The 12,810-nt window shown below is 39.0% G+C and overlaps 1 protein-coding gene across 9 annotated transcripts in view; it reads right to left on the reverse strand.

Annotated features, from left to right (window-relative positions):
• The window catches only part of LOC124231362 (synaptojanin-1-like), an 88,749-nt gene that overhangs the window by 15,935 nt on the left and 60,004 nt on the right, over positions 1–12,810 (reverse strand). For 4 of the 9 annotated variants that reach the window (XM_046648134.1, XM_046648132.1, XM_046648140.1 and 1 more), the window contains 5 exons: positions 9,471–9,549; positions 5,315–5,477; positions 1,767–1,976; positions 691–846; positions 115–153 (listed from right to left, as the gene is read on the reverse strand). In XM_046648134.1, the coding sequence (XP_046504090.1) occupies positions 115–153; positions 691–846; positions 1,767–1,976; positions 5,315–5,477; positions 9,471–9,549 (647 nt within the window). The remainder of the gene's footprint in view (positions 1–114; positions 154–690; positions 847–1,766; positions 1,977–5,314; positions 5,478–9,470; positions 9,550–12,810) is intronic. The other 5 variants (XM_046648135.1, XM_046648133.1, XM_046648138.1 and 2 more) reach the window with 3 other exon arrangements.

The raw sequence follows: 12,810 nt of genomic DNA on the forward strand, positions 1-12,810 counted from the left end.
AGCTATTTTTAACCAGGAGTATAAATGTCATTCATTTTGACTTTCAGTCATAGGGATCAAACTCCAAAACATAATGAACCCAGATGCACGCATTATAACAAACATAAACGTTACCTCCAAATTCTTTTCTAGAAGGTGCAGGACTCCTAGCCCCTTATAGTTCATAAGAAAATATGCAGCAGAAAGGAAATGACATTAAAAAGAGTTGAAAGGTCAAAGATTTACTACAGTATTCACGATGTGAAATATCATGTAGGAACTACGTATTAGAACCTTGGTACTATAAAGAAGCTATTATTTAATGCAAATACTTCTAACAATTTAAGTAATGACACTATACTTATTTAAAAAGAACATTTAAACAGATACATAAAACTTTACAGTAAGTATGTTCTTCAGTTCTAATTATACATTTTACAGAAATTAGCACAACTACATCAAATTAGTAAAAATAAAACAAACACTTCTTGCACACTTATACGAGTCAGCTCTGAAAACACACTACAGAAATCAAGTCAGGAAACAATCTTTTTACCTGTTCTGTCACACCTACCACATTCTTTAGAGAACAGCTGATGAAGTGGCAACAATGATAGAAAGACAATAAAATCTAGAAGCTAGAAGTTTGAAAACATGAAAAACATCTCTAAATAGCATGGAGGAGGACTTGGAAATAAAATGGGCCATTACCTGAAGGTGGAGGCGGTCTCTGTGGGGGAGCTGGCCGTGCCGGAGGAGCAACCGGGCGGGGAGGCGGCGGCCGCTTGGGCTCCAGGGTCTGGGAAGAATCCTTCTGCTGCGGCTGTGTTGCTGGCAGGGTGTCAACAGGAGAACCTGAAAAAGTACCTTAAGTAAGAAGATCAGTTTCCAAGTGGGTATGAGCACAAAGGTACAGTACTTCCTATACATCTATGACCAAGTCTCTATTTTGCTAATTTTCTAAATTTGTACCATAGCGTATTGACATGCATTTTTGGTATCAATAACATATGCAGTTCTGCCATTACATTACTCTTCGGTACCATGGAAGCAATAATGCTAGCTCTATATGGACTTCTTAGCTAGGTCCCAAGTGGTGAAGGTGATTTACCGAGCGGGCCTATCAAGACGGCACAAAGTATTCTGTAAGTCATTTGAAATCTGCTGGCAAGTAGAGAGAAAAGAAAGAAAAAGGAGTCTCTTCTTTTCCTGATACCTCAGCTTATCTTGAATTTATTTAACGAAGCCAGTCCTCTAAGAGTGGTATGAGAGAACTAGAGAAGTTTATGAAATGGAAGATGTTTTCTGAAGATGTTGGTTAACATGGAATAGTGACAATCATGTAATGTAACAACTTCCAGAGACAAATCTTCCAACTTTGGAGGAGTAATGAATATAAATTTGAATTAAAAAAATCTGTTCTGTCCCTCTTGCTCCATAGTGTAATACAGGTAATGTACAGATATATAGTGAAGCCTGAATAGTTATCGGCTCTAACTATAATGATAGAAAATCATCAATTATAAGACATGGACAAAGCTGACCACATAGAAAAAGGATTAAGAAAAATTCTTATCTAGTGACAATCATGATGAGTTTCCTTTCCATTTAGGTCTCACCATCTACAAAGTTTCTTCTTTTGTATGAACAGAACGCACGGTACATGTCAGCATATGTGTATGAAAGTTAAACAAAAATGGCTCTCCAAAGGAATCAGAGACTTGACCAGCTGAAATCAAACATATCAGCTGGGGAAAGGCATACAAAACTTTAAATAAAATACACACTTTGTGACGTTGGGTGCCCAGGAGTTCTTGACGGTGCTCGACTCGGTCTTATGGGAAGGGAAGGTACAGGAGCCTCTGAGATTGTAGGTGACTGGCAGGGACTGGTCCGCGGTGAAGAGCTTGGGGAAGTGCCAAGGCCAGAACTTGAAGACGGCTGGAGATGCTGAGGAAGAATCTCCTCTACTTCAGCACTATAGTCATCAACGTCGCCTGAGGAAACGCAAGGTTATCAACGTTACCACCATTTTAATTTCTCAGAAATGTTGTTCATCAATCTAGGTTTTAAGGTGTTGAAATACAGAAAATAAACATGTTAACATTATGACACCACAAAGATGCACAGATTAAGCATGTGGGCAAATATAAATTTATATGTATGAAGCTAGAATTAGTACAAATGCTCTTAGAGAAAATATAATTAAAGAGAGTCTACCCTCTCAGCACAACAGGAGGCCAGTGATGACTCACATGTGGAGCTGGGCTGATTCGAGGGCTTTCAATGCTCCACTGAGCAGCTATCTTGGTGCTGGCTGACTCAAGTTCACTGCTCTCCCTCCAAACTTTCTTACTTGCTCTGTGGACTGTGCCCTCCTCCCCGCCCTCAGCTCAGCAGACAGGCTCTCGAACAGCCACACACCCTTCCCGGAGAGTCTCTTCATACCTTCCATACTTTAATTGAATAGGGGGGAATTTGTTCTCCCCTAAGGTCTCCTCATCTCCACTTTTCTCAGGGCTGGAAAGTGGGGTAAAGGTGCCCCTTGCAACCTAATTCCAATTCTAGACGATTAATCTTCCAACCCTGAATAAAAAGGCCTATTTCTTTAAGGCTGTGCCATCAGGAATTTACATAACACCCTCTATACTCCCTTGATGCCATGATCTCCAACCTCCACCCTTCCAGGCACTTGAACCCATTCATCGAGCACTAAGCAGAGAGCAAGATGGCAACCCATAACCATCTTTCTGAGTGGCATCAAAGTCCATGTGGACAACCCATCAACAACCTAAATGCTTCGCTCTTATCCTCACTGACTCTCACCTCCACTCCAAACACTACAGCCCTCAGAACTGCACTGCCTCTGAACTAATAAACTCAGAACGCTTCTTTCTGACCACCACCTCCCAGCCTTCCGGCTCTCTCCCTCAGTTACTCTTCCCTCTTCTGACTTCATCAGGATCCAGTCCTCTGTTCCCACTACTCTTACCCCACCGAATTTTGCTTCTCTGCACGTGTCTTCAGATTCTACTGTTCTTCACCTCAGCTATTCCCCTCCTGCGCTATTCTTCCATCACCCCTGCATCAATTCCACCATTTAATCTCTTCATAACTGCGCTTGGGCTGCTGAGCGCTGCTGCTGGAGAAAACCACACGGTCCTGATGATGGCAGTCACATTAAATTTGTGGTTTTCAGCCTCTTCTGGGTTCCCAAAGTTGCCAGGCAATTCCATAATTTCCTGGTTCACTCTCCTCCTTATTCCTTTTCTCAGGAACTTTATCTCGAACCTTCTCAACTCTCCTGCACCTATGGGTTGCCCTACTCCTGCAGATAACCTCAACTCTTAAACTACACAGAGAAAAGAGAAATTGTAAGATGGGAAGCCCCCTTCAACCACCTGCCCCCATGCTGGAGTCTAATCACTTGGCTGGCACGCCCATATTTGTAGAGGAACAAATGGGGTTCTGCCCACGCCATGTTCTCGGTGACCTTGCTCTATCACTCATTTTGCCCTGCCCCGCCCTGATATCATCAGCCATTCCATCAGCACTGGGCATTCTCAAGCGTCTCCCATTTCAAAACAACACTCCCTAGATCCCCAGCCTCCCTGGAGCAACTGCCTTCCTTCCTCTTTTCCCTGTCTCACTTCTTTAAAGAGTTGTCTAGAGACACTCTCTCCACTTCTTCACCTTCTATCCACACCTCAATTACCACCATCTGGCTTCATCACTCCAATGAAATCACTCTCATGAATGTCACCAACAGCCCCCTTCCCTGATATTAAATCCAAAGGGCAAGTTGCAGTCCTCATTTCTCCTCATCCCTCTGTGACATAGGACTTCAGCGACGACTACTTCCTTGTTACCATTTCTTTCCTTGATTTTTAAGTCACTATATTTTCTTGGCTCTGTGACATTTCTAGTGGTTTTTTCTCATTTTCCTTTTATGGGCAGACTTCCTCTGCCTATCCTTAAAGTCTGTGTTTCTCTGTACTCCATCCCAGGACCAGCTCTCTCCAATCTCTATGTAATGCTTTGGGCCAAGCTAATACATACCCATGGCTTCAACTGCCATTAGGGCTGCCTTGTGAACCAAGAGCTCTCTGCTGAGCACCAGGCCCACAAAACCATAGCCTCCATCTGGGCCTGACAGACTCCACAGACACCTCAAATTCAACATATTCAAAAACAAATTCATCTTCCACCCCACGCCTGATCCTCTTCCAGCATTCTTTTTTCTTCATTTACTGCCTCACAAGCATACATGCATAATCAACTTAGATCCTCTTTTCCCCTTGGGCCCCTGCACATTCCTTCTTCCTGGTTCACCCCTGTCTACCTTCTTTAATCTAACACCCACTCAGTCTTCAGATTCTCAACTTAAATTTCATTTCCTCTGGGAAGCCTTTCTCAACTTTCCAAATCTAAGTTAGGCAACTCTCCCATGAACTACCCCAGCATCATTCATTATTGCTATTATGTCACTTGATTATAACTGCCTGCTTACTTATGTGTAACACCCACTAAGCTGTGAGTTCTGGGAGGGCAAGGATGACACCTTTTGAATTTCCAGCACCTAGCACGTACCTAGCACATAAAATGCACTACATAAATGTGGACAAAGCAACCAAATGAACAGAGAAATGTGAAAACGGGAGATAATCCTAGTAAGGTGCTCAAATCTGAAAGACATTATTTAGATGTACAGGATATCACAATATGATGTTCTATCATTTTATAAACTAAGGTATACATTTTAAAGGAAAATATGCTAGAATAACATAGCATGCAGCATTAGAAAGCAAACACATTTCTTAATCCCATTTAAGGAAGTTATTATATCCAGATAACCTGTTCCAAATTCTAAACTCAAAATGATCACATTTAGATGGGTGGGTTTAGTTTCAAATGCATGTGTTCCCAGCCACTTTGAGATTCTTTTTAAACTACTTGGAAATATATCCTCTTTTGTAGTAATTATTTTAAACCGATTTCTGCTGTTAGAATACCCACTTTGAATTTCTACTTTTCTACCTTAATTGCAATTAGCGGGACCAAACCACACACCAAAAATACCAATTTGTGCTCTCACCACTCAAGAATATAAACTAACATTTGTAAGGATCTTACTCTTTGAATGGCAGAATGCAACTCTGCCCTTGAAGTCTAGGTCCCAACAAAATAAACACAATATAATGCAAAACAAAATCTAATTATTCCTGCTCTGTGTGTTACAAGAAGAAAGAGAAGGACCATTGTGGAGACTAAGACTTTACTGATGGGAAAGAAACTTATCTAGAAGTACAGCAGCAAATGTGTCCAATAAACAAACCTTCCATATCGAAATCGGCCGCAACTTCTGCATCTTCACCAAGCAGGGTAGAGCTGGTTGATGATGGCAACGGAACGCTCATTTTCTCTAAACTCATTTCTTCTTCTAAATTTTTGATCCAGTCTGGACTTTTTAAAGTAATAGTTATAGTCCGCCCCAGTAACTAGTTGAGTAAAACAGACACAAAATAAAAATTCATTGGCATGAAAATTAACTACTTTGGAATAAAGTGATTGCCTTAATTATCCTATGCAGCAGTGCAGGGTAATTTAGCTAGACTCAATTCAACATAACTGTTTTATATGTACTGAATTTTTAACTACTAGTTTAAAACATCCCCAATTCTCCCTTCAGAAGCCTATGTTGCTAAATCTAAGGTCTTCTTCTCTAAGATGCACACAGATTCAACTTTTCTTTGCGGCAGCCAGTATCTTTCCTTGGTCAGATGTAAATTCACCGACAACTTTGCTACATAATTTTATATTTCCTTTGATTTTGATCCACAGATTAAATAACTGTTCCTCCAAGAAACAACTACAGAAGAGACAGTAGAACAGCTTTAAAATACTTCTCCTCTTCATTTTGACCTTCTTAACTTGGTGTAGTGGTCTTGAAAGTTGCTATACTATCATGGGAGTTTCAGCATTTCAACTGTCAGAAGAATATTGAGAGTATTTAAGACCATTTACATCTTCAACAAAAGGTAATCATTCTGAAAATAGAATGACTGGCATCTATGAAACTGGCACTTTGCCTTTCCTATAAACTTGAGTGCTTTTAGACAAAAGCATAATCTAAAATAACCAATACCTTATAATCAAGTTACATTGTCCTACTGATATAATAAAAAAAAAACTTCCAAAAACTTGCAGATAGCCACAAGACTCCTTGGTCAAACACAGACTGTGCATTAGAACGATGTTCTCATTTACAACTCATACCCACTAACAAACCTGCTTTCTAAAATGTAAGCTCTCTCCTACATAGTTTCAACTTCCTTTGTTTGAAGAGTGCCTGGACTATATATAGTATGTGAACTTTTCTGGTATTTCCAAACGAACTGTGTAGCTGTGACCAACATACTGTGATGACAGCTAGCACCTTTGCGGGTACACATATTCCTTGGCCCAAAGTGCCAATGACATTAGAATTCCTTGAAGGCATAGGATGGGGAGGTAGAGAGCTGCTGGCCTCAATGGCATGGCCGTGTTTGACAGTAATTTAGCATGCACACTGAGCTCTAAGAGTCCTAAGAAGTAATAATCCTTTACTTGCTTATTAGACCCAATCAATCCAATTTCAGAATCTGGCAACAGGCTCTATAGGTCATTCGTCACTTTTTAAGGTCAATGACATTCTTTATATATTCACCAAAGAATACTAACAAGTATTCTTAAGGCTGATCACCATAATGACCATTTAAAAGACACTTTCTTAGGAAAATCTACTTAGCAGAGATCAGAGCCAAATGAAAAGAAAGAAGTTTAGATGACAGAAAAAAACTGCTCAATGGGGCAACCAGTGGTGTAGTGGTTAAGCTTGCATGCTCCACTTTGCTGGCCCAGGGTTCACAGGTTCGAATCCTGGGTTGCAGACCTAGCACTGCTCATCAAGCCATGCTGTGGTAACGTCCTACATAAAATAGAGGAGGACTGGCACAGATGTTAGCTCAGCCACAATCTTCCTCAAGCAAAAAGAGGAAGACAGGCAACAGATGTTAGCTCAGGGCCCGTCTCCCTCACCAAAAAAAAAAAAGCTCAAGAAGGTCATTCTTTAAGGTTGCCCTGCTTAAGCTATATCCTTTTTCCAGATTCTCCCCTGAAATGGAAGAGCTCTTATTGATCTACATGCATCCTAGAAGATTTCAGGCTGAAATAATGGTACTAACAAAGGTAATAGACTAGAGATTTGGAAATGTCCCACTTTCAAAAGGATAAATTAAATATTATTATACACTTGCCACAAACCTAATTTTTACAAAATTTTGAAAATCTTTTAAGGAAACTAAGGGGTAGGTACTCTCTAAGAGCATTAACACAGATGACCAGACTTGAGGGTGAGAAACAGAGCTGAAAAGAAGGGGGGAAAAAACAAAACAAGGAAAATTATCAGGGAAAGATAAAAGAAATACTCAGAAAGCAAATAAGAGCTGACAAAGAATGCCAAATTGAGAGTTGCTCTTAAATACTTATATCATCATGGGATGAAGAAGAGCTTTTTAAGAGAGCAAAACTAGAATTCAATTTAAAAATCAGTTTCTATCTGGTGAAGACAACAAAGTCACAAGACAAACTGGGAAGATGATCTGCAGCACATATGAAAAGGGATTAACATTTTTAACGTAAAAGGAGCTTCAAAAGAGGAACACCCCAGTCGAAAAAAGGGCTAAAGACATAAACAGCTAGTTAGAGAAGTACAAGCAACCAATAAACAAAAAAACCTAACAACCAAAATCTTAAAACAGGAACACCATACTACTTCCAGTTTTTCAGATGATCAAAGTTAAAAAATATCCAGTATGGATGAGGATGTTAGATATTAAATAATCCAAGGCATAATAAAACTAGATAAATCCTTTCTGAAGAGCAATTAGGCAACAAGCATCAAAATTTAATACGTTTATATTCTTTGACAATGCAAATTTACACTTAGGTGTTTATCCTGAGAACTAATAGGAGAGGCATGCAAAGTTATAACTACGCAGGGATTCCCTGGAATGCTGCTTTTAATAATTAAAAGCTGGAAAAATTAATAGGAGTTTGGTTAAATTTATATATTTATCTACATAACTAAAATTTGTACAGCCATTAAAAATTACACATTTGTTTATATAGAAAGATGTCCACAGTATAGCCTCAAGTAAAGATGTAGTGAGAAAACAGCATTTATAACATGATCCTATTTGCATTTGTGCATGTATGTGTGTGTGCATATGTATATCCCACTTATGTTAATATGTATATATGTGTATATATAGTCTCATTTGTATTTATATATATGCATATATGAAGTTGAAGAGAAATTATTTCATAATGGTAGGATTAAGTGGTCTTTATGATTTATTTCATTTTACGTTTCTGTATTTGATTTACTTTTGCATTAGTGCATTCCTATTACATTCAGGAAAACCAAAGAAAACCCTACAAAACCTATTTCAAAAGCAACACAGTCGTGTGTCACATACTGACGTTTCGGTCAAAGACAGACCACATATATGAAGGTGGTCCTATAAGATTAGTACAATAGAGCCTCAGTGTGTAGTAGGCTATAGCATCCAGGTTTGTGGAAGTACACTCTTAATGATGTTTGCGCAAGGACAAAATTGCCTAACAAGGCATTTCTTATCCTATGGTTAAGCGATGCATGACTGAAATGCATGGAAATTTTTTCTCCAAGGAGGTTAAAGTAAGGTGACAGAAGAGGAAGCTCAGAGAAATACTTATAGAGTTGCCCACTGTTGGAGAAATTAGCTTAGAGTTTAGTCTATCCTGTCTAGGGACCATACACTTAAAAATTTAAGACCTGTCTAAAAGCATTCAGAAAAAAACTGACAAACAGCACTTCACAAGTAAAACTATTTGAGGTCATTGATGTAAATTCCCCCATCAATGACATTTTCAAATCATAGGCTAGGAATATCTCCACTAATTAAAAATTTCTAAAATGCCTCAATGGCATGGATTTGTTATCTATGGGAATTACTTTACCTACGTTTGAAAAAGGTACCTGGGTATCACAATCCAAGCCAATAAAACAAGTTCCTATGAACAATGAGCACCTTCCTCCCTTGTTTTCTTGTAAATAAAGCATTTTCTTCACTTGATAGAAATCTTTTCTACTATATAGATGACCCAGACTATCTAACCCAATTAAAATTTTAAAAGTTTTTATATAACAAAATATAATAAAAATCACATTAGGTGGTAAACATGTTTTCTTCTGTTTCTATCAAAGGTTAATATCTCTAGGGAGGGATCAAAATAATCCTAAAATGGTCAGAAACCTAGTCTAAATAATAAACATTAAAGCACACCATAAGGTCTTTTATCCTCCTGAACTAAAAACACACTTGGATAATCTTGCTGCATATCTATAAAAATATAATCATCAGACATCTAATTTCAGAATGGTTCGGAATCAACAAATGCGACCTTACCTCTTTACCGTTTAGGTTCAGAACACTCAAGGCAGAGCTTCCCTCCAAAAATGTAACCCACATTTTATCTTCTACAAATCTTCAAAAATAAGAAAAACAAACAATAAAAAAACATAATTAATACCTTAGCCAGAACTAGCTCAATGACTAGTCCAATGATTATTGATTAACAAGGACCTCTAGAGGTCTGGAAGTAAAAAAACAAAACAGGGAGAGCAGTAGGGCCAGGGGTGAGCTGCTGGGGGCATTCTTGCCCAAAACGTATTCAAACCCAAATGTCTTTCAAATACTATGCTAATACAACAGGCCACCAGAAGAAATGGGCTGTGGACCTCCATTCGTGATCCCTGATAATCCAACCCTTCATTTCACTGACAAAGAAAAAAAGGGCCAGAACTTAAGTAGCCTGTTCAAAGTGATCCTATAAAGGGAATAAGTTACAAGGCTAGAATCCAAGTCACCTGACCCCATAGTCCAGTACTACATATTTTTACTGTCTCAATGACCTCCCTGAAGCAAATTTCCTTTGACCAAGAAAAAAGATAGTGAGTTGTCATTATATATATATATATGTGTGTGTGTGTATATATACACACACACACACACACACACACACATCAGATTAGCCTCAAGGAACGTTAGGTTATGCTTGCTGTCTTTATTCATTAACAGTCATTTATTGTCTTGGAACTTCACTGGCTTTTCCTATGATTCTAAGTTTATAATTTTGAAATAAGAAACTCTCAAAAGGAAAAATTAAAAAGGACATTAGAACAAGTTCTGAAGAAGATGGTCACAGATATGTAATAATGTTATCACACAAAAAGGAATGAAACAAATCATGTTATGTCTGATTGAGAGAAACAATTTTAGAGTTGAACTCAACTGTACAAATCCAGTTCAGAAATCCCTGAAGACTTTTCAAACATGAGAGAGGGGACAATATGTACACACACACACACCCCCCCCCCCCAGGATTCAAAAGTATGGATTATGAATATTAAGAGGAAAAGGATAAAAACAAGTACTTTATCCTATTTAAATCAAAGGCCTGGAACAGATTTCTACAATCACTCCAACGTGACCAAGGTAAATGACTCAATTTCTCTGGCATAAAGTTACTAAGTTGCAGGATGCCATCATTTGAAAGACACAGGGACATCATTCTTACCTAAATACTACGAAGGGCATCTTTTTCAAGTTGATGGCAATGGAGAATATCCCTCCTCCAAAGGGTATAATGACTACTATAAGACTGCACTGATGCTGCGCCAGTCCCTCCAACCCCAAACGTTATTCTTCGATGGCAGTACCACAGCATTTGTGGTCATACGGCAGGGCTAATTTCTTGGTTCTATCCCTAATTAGCAATGTGCCCCTTACACATTTCTAACTTTAATAGGACACTGTGGTTCTAATTTCCAAGGATTTATGTAGGTCCTTCTAGAAGCTGTATTTTCTTCCTGTTCTCACTCACTAGAGTAAAAGCCTCTAGACTTTTCCCCCAATTAATATAAGTATCTAAATTTGTCCCATCTACATTTCCAGGGACGCTCATTTTATATAGAAAGGGCTTTACAGACTTCAGGCACTCCTTAATCGTCACCTCACTCTAGACCCAAAGGTAATCATCACTTTAGCCTTACTGGTGACAGCAGTCCTTTCCTTGTTTTTCTTTCATTGTCTGCTTTTTCTATTCTGACATGGTTGTCTTAAAGTGTAACAACCAGAATATTCCAGGTTTCATACTGCTAGAGTAACGCTTTGTTTTGTTACCAATACTTTTTCTAACGACGCCAAGTATTCTGAGGACAGTTTTGGGCTCCAATTGAACACCAAGATCTTTAGAGACTGGGTTGTGAAGACAGACAGGTCCTTTTCCTGCATCAGTCTTCCATCCCCTATGTACATTTTGGACTCTCTCTAGTCCACTGCAATATTTTACATTTGCTCATAAGGGGATACTTTGCTGCTCTGTGCCCACTCGCACGGTCCACGTGATGTTCCTGGCGCTTTGGCATTTCTGCGTTTGGCAAAGCTTACTGGCATCTGTAAACCTGGAGATTTCACTATGTACTTCCTAGAGCCTTAAGATTCTAGAAATGGTTTGTTAAATTTTAAAGCTTTGGGGTAGATCGTTGTCAAAAGATTTGAGGGAAGTATAAATACAATTTCTTCTCTATTTGCTCACTTGCTCTCTGACAGGATGCTAGGCTTCTTAGGCATGCTTCTCACTCTACAGAAACCATGTGAGCTCTACTCTGCAGACTATTCTGGTTAGGATCTAGGGAAGCCATTTCACACACAGGCTGATCTGCGCAACTAGATTACAAGCAGGAGTAGTGTCTTCAATTTCTTCTCTGCTCTTCCATAGCACCTAGTATACAGATTTGTCCACCAAATATCTATAAAACACACCTAAATAAGGAGAAACAGCACAGAAAGGAATTTAATAGTACCCCTTCCCTATGGAATTCAAACACACACACGTCATACAACCTCTCAAAATTAACATACATTTGGAAGAGAACATTTTTTAAACAAGGAAAGAGGCATCTGGTTCTGCAAAAGGCAGATGGTAAGTCAATGATGGAAATCAAGATTGCATGGATGACTCCTGACTGTTTATCTGGCAGTGCTGCTTCCCCTCTAGCTGGAAATTAAACATACTTAAAATTTCTTAAAACATCAAATTTCTTAAACTAAGTGGTAAAAGTTACTCCCCTTAACTCCTATCTCTCCTTAAAAAAATAAAATAGCAATCACAGCTTTATTTTGCCATAGTGCTTTGTTAAATATCGTATAGGAATCTTAAGAGATCACATCTAAATGTGCACATAATTTTCTTTTTTTTTTTTTGAGGAAGATTAGCCCTGAGCTAGCATCTGCTGCCAGTCCTCCTCTTTTTGTTGAGGAAGGCTGGCCCTGAGCTAACATCCGTGCCCATCTTCCTCTACTTTACATGTGGGATGCCTACCACAGCATGGCGTGCCAAGCAGTGCCATGTTCGCACCCAGGATCCAAACCAGCGAACCCTGGGCCACTGAAGCAGAATGTACGCACTTAACCCCTGTGCCACCGGGCCGGCCCCACTGTGCACATATTTTTGTCGTCAATTGTTTATATAAAGTTTCACTACTCAGCTTTAAACTTTCTAAGTAGAGAATTCAGTTTCAAAACCTATGAGCTCTTTAAATAAGATTTCTATAATATGATTTTCCTATATAGCCATGCATCGCTTAATGATGGGGATACGTTCTAGGAAATGCGGAGTTAGGCGATTTCATCGTGCGAACATCATAGAGCACACTTAGACAAACCTAGATGCTATAACCTACTA

The sequence above is a fragment of the Equus quagga genome, chromosome 21, assembly GCF_021613505.1.
Source record: "Equus quagga isolate Etosha38 chromosome 21, UCLA_HA_Equagga_1.0, whole genome shotgun sequence".
Lineage (NCBI taxonomy): Eukaryota > Metazoa > Chordata > Mammalia > Perissodactyla > Equidae > Equus > Equus quagga.